Below are 20,006 nucleotides of genomic sequence, written 5' to 3' on the forward strand. Positions count from 1 at the left end.
CATGTTTTGCTATGAACCAGTCCCACAAGAAAAATCTCTTCTCAAGCAGATTTGGATTGCATCCAACAGTTATCAAAACTAAATTAGCAAACCTTCAATGTTTGCATTAACCAATTTTATCTACTATTTACTTTTAGAAGGGTTCCCAATATTTCTAAGATGTCAGCATATTTGTAGTGGAATCTCTGGCTAGAGTGGGAGGAAGAAAAGACTAGCTAGCTTAGAATCCTTGCACATCAAGAAGCCACATGGATCTGACCACCTCCAGAATTCATGAATCCCTTATCCAGCTAGTCCAAAGAGAATGGGGTGAGCCTGACAAAATTCTTGTAAATAGTCACTCAACAATAAAGAACTAACGCTGATCAACTCCTGGTATTGCTCCAATTTCTTCCACCTGACTTTTTATTTCTTGTTTAAATGAATACAGAGTAGTTTTTTTTAATTATAGCAAAACCTCAGTTTACTGTACCTCAATGACATAATCTTTGTATGCAATAGATTTCACTATTGTTTACATCCTTTCATTTGGTTGTGGCTCTAATTTTGTTTAATAAATATTACTTATTTGATTATTATTATACAATTGTGTCACAGCGGCCAGTTTTTTCACCGGATTTGGCATTGGTTACTAGTCGGGCCCCATCCAGGGGCCTAGGACGTTGTAACGTATTTTCATAAAATGCGTGCAGATCCAAGCAGTGCGGCTTTTTGCATTTGACTGATGGTGATTTTGTCAATTTTTAACTGTTTTAAATGTAATTCCAGTGCTTTTGGAATAGCACCCAGTGTGCCAATTACCACTGGAATTACCGCTGCTGGTTTGTGCCATAGTCGTTGAATTTCAATTTTTAAGTCCTGGTATCTTGCGATTTTTTCATGTTCCTTCTCGGCGACCCTGCTATCACCTGGTATTGTGATGTCTATGATTGTGACCTTATCTTTCTCAACCAGTGTGATGTCTGGTGTATTATGCGCCAGTATTTTGTCTGTTTGTATGAGAAAATCCCACAAGATCTTGACCATCTGATTTTCAGTGACTTTTTCAGGCTGATGTTCCCACCAGTTTGTTGCTGTTTTAATATTATAATTTTTGCACAAATTCCAATGGATCATTTGTGCAACTGAATTGTGCCGCAATTTATGATCAGTCTGCGTGATTTTTTTACAGCAGCTGAGTATGTGAGCAACAGTTTCATCAGCTTCTTTGCAAAGTCTGCATTTGGCATCATCAGAGGATTTTTTGATTTTGGCCTTAATGGCATTTGTGCGGATAGCTTGTTCTTGCGCAGCCAGGATTAGTGACTCTGTTTCTTTCTTTAATGTACCTGTTGTTAACCATAACCAAGTTTGTTCACTGTCCACTTTATCTTTTATTTTTTCCAGAAATTGGCCATGCAGTGCTTTGTTCTGTCAACTCTCCATTCTTGATTTTATCACATCTTTTCTGTATTCTTGTTTCGTCTGTTGGGCCTTCAATAGATTTTTGTTCTTTACATCAATTAATAGATGTTCTTGACTTTCTTTTAAATAATCAGCCAGTGCATGTTTTTCTTCTTCAACTGTTTGCTTCACTTGTAATAATCCTCTGCCACCTGATTTTCGGGGCAGATATAGTCTATCAGTATCACCACGTGGATGTAAACTGTAGTGCATTGTCATTAGTTTCCTGGTTTTTCGGTCCAAAATGTCCAAATCAGCTTGTGTCCAGTTAACTATACCAGCTGTGTATCTTATAACTGGTATTGCCCAGGTATTTATGGCCTTGATTGTATTTCCACCATTCAATTTAGATTTCAAAATTTTCCTAACTCTGTTGGTAGTACTCTCGCCTGACAATAGTTTTTACTTCTCCATGCTTGATATTATCCAACTGCAGAATGCCTAAGTATTTGTAGGCTTCATTTTCGATGCATTTAATTAGTTGGCCATTGGGCATTTCAATTCCCTCACATGCAGTGATTTTGCCTCTTTTTATGGATACAGTGGCACATTTTTCCATGCCAAACTGCATTGAAATATCGGTGCTGAATACTCGGACTGTGTTTGTCAATGATTGGATTTCTATTTCTGATTTTCCATAGAGTTTCAAATCATCCATATATAGTAAATGCGAAATTTTTTCAGCTTCTTTGGCTGTTTGGTAGCCTAATTTCATTTTTTTAAAGATTATTGATAGTGGGATCATTGCGATGATGAAGAGAAGAGGTGAAAGTGAATCACCTTGGAAAATTCCTCGCTTGATATTAACCATTCCGTAGATCTCATTCCCTACTGCCAACTCAGTTCTCCATTGTTTCCTCGCCTTTTCAGTAAAGGATGTAATATTTTTGCTAATGCCAGTTGTTTCTAAGCATTTTATGATCCAACTATGTGGCAGTGAGTCAAATGCATTTTTGTAATCAATCCAGACCATATTCAAGTTCGTTTTTCTGTTCTTACAATTTTCTAATATCATTTTATCAATTAGGAGCTGATCTTTTGTGCCCGTGCTCCTTCTTTTGTTGCCTTTTTGCTCTACTGGCAAGATGTTTTTTGTTTCCAAGTAATCCATCATGTTACCTGCAATAATGCCTGTGAGTAATTTGAAGGTTGTTGGCAAGCATGTTATTGGTCTGTAGTTTTCAGGTGTTGTTCCTTTAGTTGCATCTTTCTGAATCAAGTATGTTTTTCCTGTTGTTGTTGTTGTTGTTGTTGTTGTTGTTATACAATTGTATCACAGCGGCCAGTTGTTTCGCCGGATTTGGCATTGGTTACTAGTCAGGCCCCACCCAGGGGCCTAGGACGTCATAATGTATTTTCGTAATATGCGTGCAGATCCAAGCAGTGCAGCTTTTTGCATTTGACTGATGGTGATTTTGTCAATTTTTAACTGTTTTAAATGTAATTCCATTGCTTTTGGAATAGCACCCAGTGTGCCAATTACCACTGGAATTACCACTGCTGGTTTGTGCCATAGTCATTGAATAATAATAACAACAACAACAATAACAACAACAATAATGCAACAACAGAATTGTATCACAGTGGCCACCTGTTTCGCCGGATTTGGCATTGATTACTAGTCGGGCTGTTTCTTGTGAGCTTCTCTAAATAGTTTGCCCCTGGCTAGGAGTAAAACCTAACAGACATCTATTATTCATGAATGTCCAGTAAATTAGCGATTACACTTCCATGTTATTTATCATCATTGGTATATGGACATTATTATATAATCTAAATTTACATAATTGGTGTGATCTGATGTGGCTTGCATAATTATATCCTTACACAAATTTCAGCAATTGCTATATTTCAAAAACAATCCCCTATACCCATGATGGCAAACCTATGACATACATGCCAGAGGTGGCATGCAGAGCCCTCTCTGCTGGCATGCACACCATTGCCCCAGATCAGATCTCCATGGCATTTCTTTCTTTCCTGAGCTTCTGTTTCCCTGCAAACAATGAAACAGAAGCTCACGAAAGAAAAAGATGTTACCTCTTCCTGCACTGCCGGTGTTGGGATCCTGCCTCCCATCAGCCAGCTGGTCTTTGGGTCTCTGCTGCACATGTCCACACATATACAAACTCATGGCTGTGCATGTGCACATGCATCTTTGTTTGGGCATGTGTGCACATGTGCAGTTTGGGCACTTGCTGTCTAAAAGGTGCACCATCACTGAAGTAGGGTCTACTTATTTGAAAGGTTCTGTTGACCATTAATACAGATATATAGTAAATGTGAATACACATGCCACAACAAAAATGGCACACAAAGACTTGCTTTTTATTCTTATATGAGGAATATCTTGTTTTGAAGATGGTGCTAAATGGTATATCAAGATGTGTTAATTCATTAACAGTTACTTACAATTCCTGTACAAACCTAACTAACTTACTCTATTAAATAGATACTTCCCATTCCATGTTTTCTGCTTCTATAGTTGGGCAAGCTTTAAAAACAAAACAGGTTTCGCTAGAAAATTATTAAGGATTATCAACTTCCTAGTCTTCTAGTCATATGAATTCACACACTGTTTCAATATACATTAGATTTACTGAAAAGGGTATACATTTAGAATGTAATGATACATTTTTACTCAGTATCAAAAAATTGAAAAATACTACATTTCTCTCTATTCAAAGTGAAATCAGACCATACCAAAAGTTCTGGAGAAGAAACAAGATTTTATAAACCACCCAACTGTAGTGAGAGTCTTACATATTTTTAGGTTTTTGATGCTTCATTTTCAAGCCACCCAGAAATACATTTCATCCAACAAAAAATCTGATGGCCTTTAACCACAAATTTAAAATGGCACACATTTAATTTTATTTTGCTATAAACTAACTCCACTTATAGCAATCCATGGAAGGTTGCTTGCCTCACATTTTTGCAGGAGTTTGTTTTTTTAAACTATGCCCAATTTGGTGAACTGAAGACATAAAAGAGCTAACAACAACATAGGACCCTAGATAAGAGACACACATGTACTCATACATCCTATTATTCACTACTCACTCTTCTCTAATCTTCTCCACTGCTACTACTCCTATTACAGTTGCTACTACTCCTTGTGAGTACTGCTAGGAAAAAAATGCCTATTTGGCTGCTTGCTTCCTTGCTTACCCACATCATCTTCTCTCTCCTTTGCTCAAACCGAGTTTTTTTACAGCTCAACTTTTGTAATCAAGTTTGCTATGCTGATGCTGGGAAGAGCACTTAAAGAGGAGATAAGGCAGCACAGGTGCAGGCAATTTTATGGAGAGCCTGCTCTCTCCCAGGCATAAACTTCCATAATGGGCTAAACTTGTATTTATCACTTGTTTTTTTGTGGCAGTAATTTTCCTAATGCTCTCCATATGAGGGCAGCTGGTTCTAAGATTAACATTCAATAAGTAAGTCACAGAAATTCGATTTGAAATGTAGTTTAAAAAAAAAAAACCCACCTAAACCAGTTGGAAGGCAACTGAGGCTAGAAATCAAATCCCTGCAAAATATACAGAATATATTCTATCTATGTATATAAAAGAGCTCTTACCTTTTTCATTTCTTCAACATATGCAATCATAGCATCTTCTTTGGGCATTGTGCCCAACGAACTCCATGCATCCCTACAATGAATGTCACAGGAAAAACATTTTCAAAACACTAGGCTGCTTTATTATGTAATAGTAACTTCAATAATTAATATAGGACTGTGGACTTTATGTGTGCTTATTGTCTACGAAACTGCATAGATTATTTTTCCAGCACAGAATCACATTATTAGTTCACTTTTTTTAAAAAAGCAAGAAAGTGGTCAAATTCTATTTCAGATAGTACACATGTTCACATTTTTGTAATAAAGTTTTTATCCAAAAAATAACAATAATAGGGAGAAGGAAAAATATTTTTATGATCTCCAGAGTTTTCAGGATCATATTTTAGTTTAGTTTACTTTATTGTCATTGCACCTTGTACAACAAAATTAAATGCCATCTTCAGTGTACATCATAAGAAAACTATAAAAATAAAACAAAAACTCGCATCCTTCACATTCTATAAAATTGAATCGAAAACCCCTGATATTGTATTAATATTACACCATACAGTAGAATTCAATATAGTTACTGCTCTGGGATAGAAGCTGTTTTTCTGCCTTTTTTTCCTTATTTTAAAATATCTTTTCAGCATCGTCTGGACATAACAAGGACAGAATTTGGACAAAGGATGTGCTGTAATCCCAAGACAAATACTTTCCATACCAGGGAGGAGAATAGAAAGGCACCACTTTAAATCATTAAAAACATCTTTGTTGTATACTATTTACCATTTGTATCTACCAATAGGATCCCAAAATCCTGGTCTTGGAATATTACAAGGTCCTTGAGTTGCTTGCTTATAAAAACTATAGAATTTTAGCATCATTTCATTTGTTGGCTGGAAAGAACCTATGGGAAAAGATTTTTAGTGTGAGAAATAGAACACAGTGACATGATTGCTTTAACAAAATAATTCTAGGTTATTGTAAAGTCAAAGTAAAGAGAGTAGCCAATAATTTAACAATGGCTTTACTCCCACAAGTTTTAGCTCCAAGATCAGTCATCTTGCCTTTTTGTTTTGACTTTAAACTCTTGAGATCTAATGATGAAACTACCTTTGCACAAAAAGAACAAATCAATATGAATATTAAAGCAACGGTATCAACACTATTTTATGTTTCTTTAGAAAAAAGTAGAATGTCCAGACAAACATAAAAAAGGATGATTGCTGCTATGTCTCATATTAGATCTGAAGTGGAATCCATAGGGTAAAAGCCAGAATTCTAGTGATAAACAAAACACATAGAAATTCAAAGCACATTGCAGTAAAATATGACAATTATTCTACTAATGATTAATCAGAATGTTCTTATCCCTAGTAAAGGTAAAGGTTCCCCTTGCACATTCCTGGCGGTTTTCATCTCCGTTTCAAAGCTGAAGAGCCTGTCCGAAGACGTCTCCATGGTCATGTGGCTGGTATGACTAAATGCCAAAGGCGCACAGAACGCTGTTTCCTTTCCATCAAAGATGGTCCATATTTTTCTACTTGCATTTTTACATGCTTTTGAACTGCTAGGTTGGCAGAAGCTGGGACAAGTAACGGGAGCTCACTCCGTTAAGCGGCGCTAGGGATTCGAACCACCAAACTGCCAACCTTTCTGATCGACAAGTTCAGCCACTGAGCCACCACATCCCTCTCTTATCCCTATGATTTAACTAATAATTTTGAATCCACAACTGTCTTTACTCTTTAGGCAGTTTAGCTCTTTTAGATCTATCTAGGAGATCTTTGACTATTTGCAAAATAATGGCAGAATGGGCCAGTAAAAGAGATTTTAAAAATCTGAAGTCTTTATTCAAACTACTCCCTAATCTATTCTTTTTATTTTATTAAGCTACTTCTCAATATCTTAGAAATGGAGTTTATCACATCCATCTTGCTTATGGCAGATTTACCTTATGTTGATACAGTACTTCCCATTTTACATTTATAGTTCCAAGAATTACTTGTGTCATCAATTTTACATATATTCAGATAGTCCTTGACTTACAATAGTTCGTTTTGTAACCATTCAGAGTTACAACGGCACCAGAAAAATTGACTTATGACAATTTTTCACACTTACAAACATTGTAGCATCCCCACGGTCACATGATCAAAATTCAGATGCTTGACAAGTGGTTCATATTTATGATGGTTGCAGTGTCCGGGGGTCATGTGATCAGCTTTTGCAACCTCCTGTCAAGCAAAGTCAATGGGGACTCCAAATTCACTTAAGAACCATATTACTAACTTAACAAATGCAATGATTCACTTAACAACTGTGGCAAGAAAAGTCGTAAAATGGGGCAAATCCATTTAACAAATGTTTCACTCAGCAGCATAAATTTTGGGGTCAATTGTGGTTGTAAGTCAAGGACTACCTGTATTGAAAAAGGAGCCTTTGATTCCAAAATATGGCTTTACTTAACAAGAAAACCAACCAATCAATATTACTAATGAAGGAATAAATAAAGTTTCTTCTAAATAAATAGAAAAATTAAAGTGGAGGCATTATTTTCACAGCTAAAATCATGTTTAGACCATTGCACAGGAAATCATTTTGCCACTGTCAAGTGATTAATTAATAAACAAAGATGAAGGAATGGAATGATTTATTGATTTATTATTTCTTAAAATACTTTTTAAAATGTCTACAAATTATGTTTAGTGAATTCCTGTGCTGTTCCAGCAGTTTGAAAAAAAGGATTGCGTAGAAATGCAAGAAACTTGAATACATATTGTTACACCCATAAGCCATCGCCTACACAAATGAAAAGGGATAATGTATTCCTAACCCTAGTGTGGACATATGGATGCTAGCCAAACAAGAATTAGTTGAAATGTAAATCATCTGTTTAATTGTCAAAGAAGTTGTTAAAATTAAGGCAATTTTAGATTCTGAAGAGCTGTTCTCATTCAGGGTTAACCATTTTACATTTTACAGACATTCCGAACACTCTGTGGCTTCATCGCTGGCCACATTCTCTTCCCCACTGAACTTTTTTCTGAATTTCTAACTATTTTGCTTAAGGGAAGAATTTTTAAAGCTTAGCTTGTAACTTTAAGGCAATTGGATAAAAAACATTTTTCAGTATAGAGATCCCACACTTACAGGGACTAATGTAGGAGAAGGATTTAGGAGTTGAAACATTTATTCTCTGCCTCCTCACTTAACAAATCTATTCGGATCAGATGAAAAATGAAACCACCCTGGAATATATGTTTCCCCAACGAGCTTGCTAAGAAGAAGCATTGAACCATACGTAGGAACAGGAAAAGTCTAGTTGCCAAGATTTAACTTCCTGATATTTTTTGAGTACAGATTTAAGATTATTATTTTATGGTCAATACACATGTCTTTACTTTCAGCATATCATTGTATATTTGAAGTTTTACTGACTTTAAAATGAATTGTATAGAATTATATTCCAACAACAATCACTTTCAGCATAAATTCTATCTGAACATAGAATTTGCAGGATTTAGATTCAAGTCCATTCTCAGCCTGGAAACATACTTTGTAGTAATTATACAAATGTGGTGGCAGCCTAATTCTAGATCTGTGATGACAAACCTATGGCACGCATGCCTGAAGTGGCACATGGAGCCCTATTGCTTCGCATGTACATCGTTGCTCATTCCCCTTTCAGGTTTCTGGTGTGCATGTGTGCATGTCAGCCAACTGTCCTTTGTGCTGCAGCAATGCCGGAAACTGGAAGAGCTGGTCTTCCGTTTTCCGGCATGAGCCTGTATGCCAGCTAGTAACCAGAAGACTAGCTGGCCAGTGTGCATTTGCGAGCCGGAAACCAAAAATTCATTTTCCGGTGTGTGCATGCCCCCTGGGAAGCTCCTCTTCTGAGTTGCGACCCAGATGAGCGTGCGTGCATGCGCACACGCTACCTTTTTGGCTCTAGTGCACTGCTCTAGTTTGTCGCCAATGGAAAATTTTCCAGCATTGTGGGAAAACCCTTACCATGAATGTAATTCTAATTGTTAATGCCATTCAATGAATGTATGGGAATTTGTATAGAATATGCAGAATCATAAGTAAACCACCCTAACTGGATTAACTTAACACACTAAGCTAAAACATGGCTGACTGGTTTGAGGGCCAGAGCGTTGTGTCATTCCAGATTGGAAGAGAGATGTTTGATGTTTTTTTTCCTTCTATCTAGAGTGAGCAGTCTATTTTGGACACTCCAGATCTAACATAAAACTTCCTCAAGTTGTCCTTGACCACTTCGGCAATCCCACTTAAGTAGTCTGGTGTAGCCTTTCACTTCCCAGTCACAATGCCCTTTGAAGGGAGTCCCACAGAGGTGTATTAACCATTAAGCAGATTAAGCACGTGCTTAGGGCACCAGCCCCAAAGAGGGCACCACAAAGTTGAGAAAGAAAAAAAAAACCCACCAATAAATATTTGTACTGTATGAACAAAGGAGGGGCACCAAGATTTGTCAGTGCTTAGGGAGCCAGGGAGCCTTAATCCGCCAATGGAGTTCTGACCAGGTCCAGCTCTGCTTAACTTTGATACTACACAAGGCTGACTAATTATTGGCATCATTTATTTTGAAAAGTCAGGGGGGGGGGGAATCGGACTCATCCACATCTTACAATCCCACCCCCACCCCTCTCTTGCTCCAGGTCTACCACCTCCATCGTTTTCCTTTCTACTTACCATTTTTGGGCAGGCTCTGGATCACTTTCACCGCCGCTTCGAAACGAGTCTCATGCACTGAGCTGTCTCCTCCGTTCTCCGTCTCTGCCATGGCCGGAGTCCTGGTTCAGGCGAGCCGAATCGCGCCACAGCCACCACCGCTTCCCTTGACGGGTGAGGGCCCTGCGGCCGGCAAAGAGCAAGGGAGGGCGAAGGCCGCGGGGAAAACGGAGAAGAGCAGTCCGCTTAAGCCAAGTCGGCTTCTCACGTCCTTTGCCCAGCACCGCCCTCGGTTCTCCGTTTGGCCTTTCTTCGGCAATATCTGCATCCCCCAGTTTCCAGACCACCCCTCTCCAAGACCCATGCTTCTGGGGGTCTACACAGTTGGTGGTAGTCGGAAAGCAACGGAGCGCAAACTTCTACCCTCTTATAAGCAGAAGACAATCTCGTCCTATTCCTGCACCATCCTGTACACTTAACTTCGGCAACTATCCCTACTCCTGCTGGCTAGAAGACAGAAGAATTCAAGGGTGAGACAAGACAAGTTGGTCCAGGGCAGGCTAAGGAGCGAGAGCTATTGAATTCAATAGGATTTATTTCCCATACTTGATCCAGATTTCTCACCCAATAGCACAAATTTCGTCTTCTGATTCTTCCATTTATTAGTGTTGCACGGAGGCCACCTTCACTCCTTGTGCAGGGTCCCTATCCGTATCCTTTCACCAGAAAAGAGGCACGGGGCAAGGAATTACTGTGCTATCTCATTTCTTATGACAAGAGATGAGGATGGAATTGTTCTAGCCCAGCGGTTTTTTTTTGGGGGGGGGGGATGTTACTTACCTTCTCTTTCTTCTATCTCTACTTGTATCTTTGCATATTAAAAAAATCTCTCCTCACACTCCGAAACCATTCAATCCAATCGTATTCAGATTTGTTTAGAAGTTCCACTGTGGTCTAGGGGGCTTTTCTCTCTGAAATTGTAGATAGGGGACTGCAGTTGGGCAGGTTATACAGACGACCCATAGGCAATATAGATTTTTTTTTTTTTAATGAAGCTTTCCGACGTGTAAACAACACGCGCGTATAGCTTCACAATCGGTACCCTTCTGATTCGGGACTTATAACTTAAACTCAATTCCCAAACGCACAGGAAAGAAAGTTATCTAGGCAAGTTAAATTCAATCTTTGGCTAATTACCACAGTATAAAAGCAGCAATAAAAGTTGATTATAGGAGAAATACAGACATTGAGTGAACTTCAATAAAAAAATGTTTCTTATTTTTTCCCCCCAGCCCATCAACATTCTCCAAATTTCGGTACGTTCTACTTTTCCTGTCCACACTCCCGACCGAAACCCAAAACTTCAACGTAACCCTTATTCCCCACTCCTCCCCATCATCAAGAATGTCATTTCTCATAATTAATATTAACAACCTCGCGATGCAAACCTAGCCAATGGATTTCCCACGGCGGCTTGCATAGCGGGCAGACCTGCGTTCCCTTATCCCTCACCAAGCTGGACGCTCCCAAGTTTTCTTCTCCCGTCCTTCCTTTCCAAGACAGCTTTGCGATCCGCTTAGAGTAATACCTTGCTTTATTCCACGAGTGATTATTCACCTATTATTATTATTACTATTATGCACAGCTGGAGGGGCAAGGTTGCCCCTCTGCCAGGCTGCCGACTCTACCTGCCCACTTGCAAGCAGATGACAGTTATTAAGGCCAAATTGCAGTAAAATGTCCTTCCTCCAACTTTCAAGACTGAAACGTCATCCTAAGAAGGCGGAAGGCCCAGCGGCGTCAAACAATAGCTAAGCTTCCATCCGACGTCCATTATTCAAGGACTGCAAATTGTATCAAGAGAAGACTGTTCCTACCTTGGGATGACAGCCTTTGCTCACGGTTCAAGATCTTCTGTTATTGTCTTCCAACAGTAGCCTTCGACTCATTCTTGTCCCGCCTCCTAAGGAGAATTCTGGGTAATGTAGTCCATTTACTAGCACTTCCTGTTGCTGACATCCTGCCTATCGTAGAAACACCGCCCCTACTTTTTTTTAAATAAATCAAAATACTTTTTTCTCAGCGTGTGGATGTCATATTCCTGGATAATGAACTTTAGATGCTTATATATATTAGGAAATGTAATGATGGATGCTTCTTAACTTTGGGCACGCAGTGCATTTCATTGCAATGCTCCTCTTTGGTGGAATTTTCTAATTTAATTTAATTTAGTTTGTCAAACATGTACGAGATAAACATGGACATGAAGACAGGTACGAATAAATGGGAATAATAGGACAGGGACGGTAGACACGCTGGTGCGCTTATGCATGCTCCCTTACAGATCTCTTGACAGCTTAAGGTTAAAGTTATGGGGGTTTGAGGATGTAACAACAGAGTTGGGTAGTGCATTCCAGGCATTGTTGTTCCTTGGAACATAAAATGAAAGTAGCAACTGCTTTGTGTTTCCTTTCTTATTTTAAGCTTCTTTACGAATCTAAGCCACTCACAAATGCAAGTTACTATTCACTAAGCCAGTGGTTCCCAAACTTGGCAACTTTAAGACTTGTGGACTTCAACTCCCAGAATTCCAGAGCTGGCTGGAGAGGTCTGGGAGTTGAAGTCCACAAGTCTTAAAGTTGTCAAGTTTGGGAACCAATGCACTAAGCAACATTTAATGTACTTAATAAACTCTGGACGACTGAAATTTAAAATCCTTAGCCAACCTGTATTGTTTTTCTCATTCTTCCTTAAAATCACTTATTCCTCATTTTTCCTTTAAAATCATCTATTTCCTTAAAATCGCAGCAGATGCAGCAACATGGAAATTCCATTATTTTCTAGCAATAAAAATAAAAGCAGCAGCACTGGCCAATTGTGAAAGATCATGAAAAAACAAACGGTGACACAATTTGAGTGGGAGATGCCGAGCAAATTTCAAGGGATGTTGAAAGAACATTCTGGGAGATTATTATCCAGAAACATCCTCCACGTGTCCATAGAGTAAACAACCTGAACTCACTTTGAAAGTTTCTTTAATCTTCCAATCATAATGTGCAACCTTTTCATAGCTGCTGCCCAGGGAAACTATGTCAGCCTGACCTCTAAAACATGATTCAGCTTGAGTGGAAGATGGCACTGTAGATGTATTTTGGCCTACAAGAAAATTCCAGTCTTTAAAAGCAATACATTCAAGGGTATGAGTTAATGTGGAAATTCACATATAATAGACAGCCAGTTTGATGTAGTAGTTAAGATACTGGCCTAGAAACCAAGAGACTGTGAGTTCTAGTCTTGCCTTAGGCATGATAGCTGGCTGGGTGATTTTGTTAGATGTTCAAGTCTATCAAGATCCTTCTGTATCTTAAGCTTATCTTCTGGAGTGTTGGCTATTCCTGCCAGCTTGGTGTTGTCTGCAAATTTGATGAGTTTCCCATCTACTACACGTTGAATGCGGTTGGTCAGCCAGTTATGAATCCATCTGATGGTGATATTGTCTAATCCACACGTTTCTATCTTATCAAGTAGTAGATTATGGTTTACTTTATCAAATGGCTTACTGAAGTCCAAGTAAATTATATCCCAAGCATTCATTTGGTCTATTAATTTCATCACTTTGTCAAAGAATGCAATAAGATTTGTCTGGCTCTGGCATGATCTGTTTTTGACAAACCCATGTTGGCTTTTGGTTATTACTTTGCTTCTAGGTGTTCACTGATTTGTTATTTGATTATCTTTTCCTGAATCTTCCCTGGTATTGAGGTCAGGCTGATAGGTCTATAGTTTCCTGGGTCTATTTTTCTTTTCTTTTTTGAAGATGGGAACTACATCAGGTATTTTCCAGTCCTCTGGCAGTTCCCTGATGCTCCAGGATCTTTGAAATATATAGTTCAGTGGTTCTGAGATCACGTCTGCCAGTTCCTTCAGAATCTGGGGTGTAATCCATCTGGTTCTGGTGATTTGAACTCGTCTAGGGTAGACAGGTGCTCACTTACCATTTGCTTCCCTATTTTAACTTGTATTCCTTTTTTTTTTTTTTTTGGTGGTGCTGTTTTTAATAGGTTGGACTTTTTTCCCTTTGTGTAAAGATGGATGCAAAAAACAAGTTAAGTAGGTCTGCTTTCTCCCTGCTGCTTGTCACCTTCTTGCCACTTTCTCCCACCAAGGACCATTATCATATTCATATTCTGCAAATATACGATAAGTAATTCTTTGAATTGTAGAAGCGATGTACATTTCTTTTTAAAAAAATGATATACATGAACTGTAGAGAATCTGTAAATGGTTCTTGGTGCATATATTACAAAGAGACACCTTGTATATCATGCTGAGCCATAGTTTGTTAACACAAACATAGATAGCACTGTACATGTCGTACTTCTGCACTGGGAGAGCAGATTTGATATAATCTATCTGTAACACAAAGAATAAATATAGGAACATTGTGCTTAAGAAAAATGATTCATTTTCGGAAAAAGGAAGAATATTGTGAATTTGGAATAACATGGCTCCTGGCCTCTTTTGCAATGTGGAATCCCTCCCTGTTCACCAATATTCAATGGTAAATCTCCAGATTTTGATACTGTGATTTTGGTTTTCACACTTGTGAAAGACAAATCAAAATTTTGCCCTAAAGCAACTATGGCTTCCCAAAATATGAAGAAGAAATAAAACCAGTTTAAGTTGCTCCGGTAATGTTAATATGTCATCATTGGACCCTTGTGGCCAACAAATCTTTTGTTTGTCTGTTAAACTCTCTGGCTCTGGAATTTGTCATCTGTGGCAACTGAATCTTTATTAGTTTACATGTGGTATAATGTCATCTTGTGGCTAGGAGCTGCAATTGCAAGAAGAGAGTGATGTTGCCTCTATAAAAGTTGATATATCTCTTGATATTTTACTTGGCAGACTGATTAAAGGTCATCAATTAAATATCAATTCTTAGCACCCACATAGCTAGATGGTCTTCCATAGAACCTGTTCCTAACCTGGTCTTTCAACAGTTACTCTCATTGCTATCCTTAACTCCATCTATCTTGTTTTCATCCTCTTTTCCTTTGTTCATCTTTCCCAGCATTAGAGCCTTTTCCAGGTCTTCACATAAAATGTCTGTAGTAGAATAACCAGGAGATAGTGAACATTTGTGGAATATGATACAGGAAATCCAGTTTTCTGACTTTGGACTAATAACCAAGAGACAGTAAATATTTATGGAACATGATACAGGACAGCCAGATTTCTAAGTGTGGGCCAATAACCAGGAGAGGGTGAGCATTTTTGGAATATTACACAGGACATTCAGGTTCATGACTTTTGGAGAATAACCAGGGGACGGTTAATATTTTTGGAAATTGATAAAGGACAGTCAGGTTTGTGACTTTGGGCCGAAAAACAGGAGAATGTGAGTTTTTGTTGAACCTTATACCAAAAAAATCAGCTTCATAATGGTGGTACAACCTGGTGTTCCTTGTGGGTGGATTTGTCAAACAATACCTCTGTCCAATTTTCATGTTTCCTTAGGAAATGAGCAGAATTCTCTCCCCCTCCTTTTGTAACACCCGCAGTTTATCTGAGAATCTCTGGATTGTCTTGCAAGGTGCAAAGGATTGTGAAGGTAGGAAAATGGATGGCGAGCACCAATCATGCAATACTCACAGTGGACAGCTGTGTAACTTTGGACCAACAACCCAGAGACAGTGACTTCCATTCCTGCAATACATATGGTGAGTTCTTGTCATGCAATATGCAGAACTGACTGAGTGGGCCAATGAGAAGGAGAGGGTGAATTATTTAATTCTCACAACAGCCATCTGAGTGACTTTGGACCAATAATCAAGAAATGGTGGCTTTTCCTCCTGCAATAGGCATAGTGAGTTCTATTACTGGGAATACTCACAAGAGGTGGCTGTGTCACTTTGGACCTATCCAGAGGTGGGTTGCTCCCAGTTCAGCCTGGATCGGGCGAACCAGTAGTAGCGGCGGTGAGAGACTCCACCCACCCGCCCGCAGAAGCATCACACACGGAGGAGCCGTCTGTCTTTATGATAGGAAATTGGGAGGGGGGAATTGACAGTTGAGGAAGAACAGAGTAGTTTGGAAAACAGTCCATGCCAACACCTTCAAGGCTGCATAACCTGAGAATGGAATTTCACCAGCTTGAACACTTCAGCACTTCCCAAATCTCAGTGGTGCTGGATTGGCTGCCCTTGAATGAACAACGGGGGGAGGGTTGAGGGAACCAAGCAGTTAGTGCTGAATTGATGTGCTGGAACTTCCGATTCCACCTGCCTGTCCTGCAATCAGCATCTCTTAGTAAAAGTATCTTTTCGCTTCAACCAAATGGAGTTGAGGGTTTTACTTGCCTGGGAGATCAGACTTGGGAAGGTCTAACAATCTCCCATTGTGTGATCTGAAGTCAACGACTAAAGTGGTATCCAGCCATTTCACCGGAAAATTTCTGAATGAGCCACAACCACTTGATGCTCAGCTGTGTCAACCAACAACCCATTAATCCAAACCGAACTAATCTGGGCAGGCTGGCTGGGAATTTTGGGAGTTGAAGTCCCCACACCTCAAAGTCACCAAGTTGGAGAAACATCAATTTAGAGGCTCCCTCCTGCAGATGGCTACGGGCAGCTGACTTTCCCCAACAGACTCATCAAAATATTTTTTTTTTAAAAAAAGAAGTGGACCATGAGCATTTACAAAACCCTCTGAACATACGGCAAATCCATGAGGGCATCTCATTCCCGATGCCTGGCACCACACCCAGCTTCACAATGACATGACTGTGAAACAGAAGGCGGCTTCCTGGACTTGTTTAGTTTTGATTCATAATTTATTCTTAATAAATGTCATAAGACAAATCATGATACCCAGTTACTTCTGTGCCGCCTTCATTCCGGCTGCCAGTCACCACTGGGCACATCTCAAAGTTTCACGGTGCCCCCTTCTCTATTTGAATAATACAATAATACAATAGCAGAGTTGGAAGGGACCTTGGAGGTCTTCTAGTCCAACCCCCTGCCTAGGCAGGAAACCCTACACCATTTCAGACAAATGGCTATCTAACATCTTCTTAAAGACTTCCAGTGTTGGGACATTCACAACTTCTGGAGGCAAGCTGTTCCACTTATTAATTGTTCTGTCAGGAAATTTCTCCTCAGTTCTAAGTTGCTTCTCTCCTTGAATAGTTTCCACCCATTGCTTCTTATTCTACCCTCAGGTGCCTTGGAGAATAGTTTGACTCCCTCTTCTTTGTGGCAACCCCTGAGATATTGGAACACTGCTATCATGTCTCCCCTATTTGAGCTTTTTCTTGCATCCCATGCCAGGTCCGGCTGCTCGCTGTCAGCAATTTCATAAGGATGCACAATTTGTCCAATGGAGTCATCAAATATTTCTCATCACATAATTATTAAAATTTAGAAATTACCCTGGAGTTAGCACCAGCAATTTGGCAATGAGATTTAGATGGACTGTTGCAATGCATGGCACTAAAAGTATGTTCCAGAACTGCTGGGATGTTCTAGATCAGTGTTTCTCAACGTGACGTGTAGAGTTCAATTCTCAGTTTTGCTGGCTGGGGAACTCTGGGAACTGAAATCCACACATGGCTGAGAAACCCTGGCCTAGATTTTGCACTGCCATATCTTTAGTGCTAAGAAAATATAAATATTGGGGGATACCCAAAGGTGCTTTAATCTGATTTTTTACAAAAGATAGTTAAAGCTTTGTTGAGTTATCAGTATGTGGGAACTTTTTAAAAAACAAACAAAATCTTACAAATAAATTATGGGCATCTTCTTAGATGACTCTTGCATATTCCATTTTTGTATTGCAGATTGCAAAATTTGCGGTAAACTGGGAAATCTTTTGGATCTTGGAGTCCAAATGGACAATCACTTCAATTGACCTAGCAGTGTGCAGCAGCAGCAGCCAACAATTTTAATGCATTCCTAGGCTGTGGGAACAGTGGTAGAATCAAGATCATGTGAAGTTCTAGTACTGTTTTATGCTGCCTTGATGATACCACATTTGGGATGCCGCAGTTTTGGTCACCACAATACAAAAAAAGATGTTGAGATTCTGGAAACTGCAGAGAAGAGCAACGAAGATGATTACAGGACTGGAGGCTAAAACATACCAAGAATGGTTGTAGGTTTAGTTTAATGAAAAGAAGGGCTAGGAGAGACATGATAGCAGCGTTCCAACATCTCAGGGGTTGCCACAAAGAAGAGGGAGTCAAACTATTCTCCAAAGCACCTGAGGGTAGATCAAGAAGCAATGGGTGGAAACTAATCAAGGAGAGAAGCAACTTAGAACTGAGGAGAAATTTCCTGACAGAAAAATTAACCAGATAAATGGCTTGCCTTCAGAAGTTGTGTGTGCTCCATCACTGGAGGCTTTCAAGAAGAGATTCGACAGCCACTTGACTGGAATGGCACAGGATCTCCTGCCTGAGCAGGGAGTTGGACTAGATGACCTCCAAGGTCCTTTCCAGCCCTAGGATTCTATTCCCACCTTGCAGAGCTGATCCTGCATATGCAAAGTTGCCTTCACCCACACTAGGCTGCGCTTTCCACCCATGGGGAAAAAGTGACGCAGGAAGAAATCTCTGGATGCAGGGAAAAAATATATTGCAGCATGAATTTTGAGCAAAGACTTTCTGGATTTTGGCAAGGAGGAGAATGAACCCCGGGGAGAGGTGGGGAGATCTAGAAATGGATGCAAAATAACCTTCTCCAGATTCCTGAAGCAACAATGTCCATAGATGGGCTTTGTGGAAGGAAAGCAAATGGTTTCACACAGATGCCCGTCCTTGCCGCTATTTTTTATTGTTTCCTTCTGCGGCTTCTGTATCTCCATCAGGAGTGGTGGAAGAAGGAAAAAAAGGGAGAGGCTGCCCTCTTGAACCCCCCCAAAAAAGATCCACATAAATCACCCTCCCATGTCCAAAAAGGCCTGGAAAACCCGGAAGTTGTCTGAGCTTCAGGACAGTTCTATTCTTGGGCGTCCATTGTTTTTTCTTATGAAATGTACACCCCAAACAACCTTGGGCATAAGAATGGTGGTGAGGAGTCTGGGTGTTCTCTAAGCTTGATCGCTTTCTTGCAGACATTTCATTACCCAATTAGGGAACATCATCAGTGCTTGAAGAGAAGGGGGGAGTTGTTGAAAGGAGGAGGAGGAGGACTGTGGGGTCCTTGATGCTGAGTTTGGTTGTTTTCTTGTAGAAAATCTCATTATCCAAGTAGGTAACATCATCAGTTTTAGAAGGGGAGGGACCTGTAGAGAGGAGGAGGAGAAGGCCTATGAGGTCCTGGGTGCTCTCTGAGTTTGGTTGTTTTCTTGCAGATGTTTCATGAACCAACTAGGGAACATCATCAATGCTAGAAGAGAGTGGATTTTGTAGAATAGAGAAGGAGAGGGGAAGAGAGGAAAAGGAAGAGGGAAGAGGAGGAGGAGGAGCACTACAGTCCTAGGTGTTCTCTGAGCTTTGTTTTCTTGCAAATGTTTCAGTACCCAACTAGGGAACATCACACCAACACTAATGTCCTTGTTCCTTTTCTAACACCTTGAACATTTGGCATCATCTTTTCCATATAGGATTCAAAACTGCTTCATGAGCCTAGCACATATATTACATGTAGCTTACACACACACACACACACACACACACACACACACACACACACCACATATAGGATCCTAAAGTCACAACATCACTAAGGGAATTTTTAGCAAAGCATCAGTTTTGTGCTAGAAATTGTTTTCATTGTGTTGCCCAGACTGCAGAGCTCCATAATTGGTACACAGTCACTTTTAGGATGGAAGTCTTGATTACAAAATCTCACCATCTGGTTTACTTATGGTTTCATACAGATTGCATTTTCATACAGAAAGAACATCAAAGGGATTGTGACAGGACATTCTGTTTCAAGGCTCTTTGAGAATCCTCCACTTCTCTCCCGCAGCAGTCACTTGCAAAAATCCCAATTAGTGGCAATTGCAAAACTGGTTCTATTATGTAAAATAGATCTTGGTGTACTCTCCTAAAAGGTTGCAGTTTTAAAAGTAGGGTGGATGGAAAAGACTAATCAACTTACGCATCATATGGAAATGTAATGACATAAACTTGTCGGCTTGAAGCTGGATCCTAAAGACAATGAGTCTTTAACAGTGGACTGATCCTGTTTAGCAATCATAGTGAATAATAATATTTATCATAGAATCCCAGGATGTAAGTGCTAGAAGAGGTTCTTAATATCATCTAGTTCAATACAATGCTTGGTAC

The 20,006-nt window shown here is 39.6% G+C and overlaps 1 protein-coding gene across 4 annotated transcripts in view; it reads right to left on the reverse strand.

Annotated features, from left to right (window-relative positions):
* The window catches only part of ACBD5 (acyl-CoA binding domain containing 5), a 35,203-nt gene extending 23,515 nt beyond the window's left edge, over positions 1–11,688 (reverse strand). The window contains exons 1-5 of one of the 4 annotated variants that reach the window (XM_032237784.1): positions 11,587–11,688; positions 10,550–10,680; positions 9,731–9,892; positions 5,798–5,918; positions 5,027–5,099 (exon numbers count right to left, since the gene is read on the reverse strand). In XM_032237784.1, the coding sequence (XP_032093675.1) occupies positions 5,027–5,099; positions 5,798–5,918; positions 9,731–9,821 (285 nt within the window). In that variant the 5' untranslated portion in view covers positions 9,822–9,892; positions 10,550–10,680; positions 11,587–11,688. The other 3 variants (XM_032237786.1, XM_032237787.1, XM_032237785.1) reach the window with 3 other exon arrangements.
* Between the last annotated feature and the right edge of the window lie 8,318 nt (positions 11,689–20,006).

This window comes from Thamnophis elegans, chromosome Z (genome assembly GCF_009769535.1).
Source record: "Thamnophis elegans isolate rThaEle1 chromosome Z, rThaEle1.pri, whole genome shotgun sequence".
NCBI lineage: Eukaryota > Metazoa > Chordata > Lepidosauria > Squamata > Colubridae > Thamnophis > Thamnophis elegans.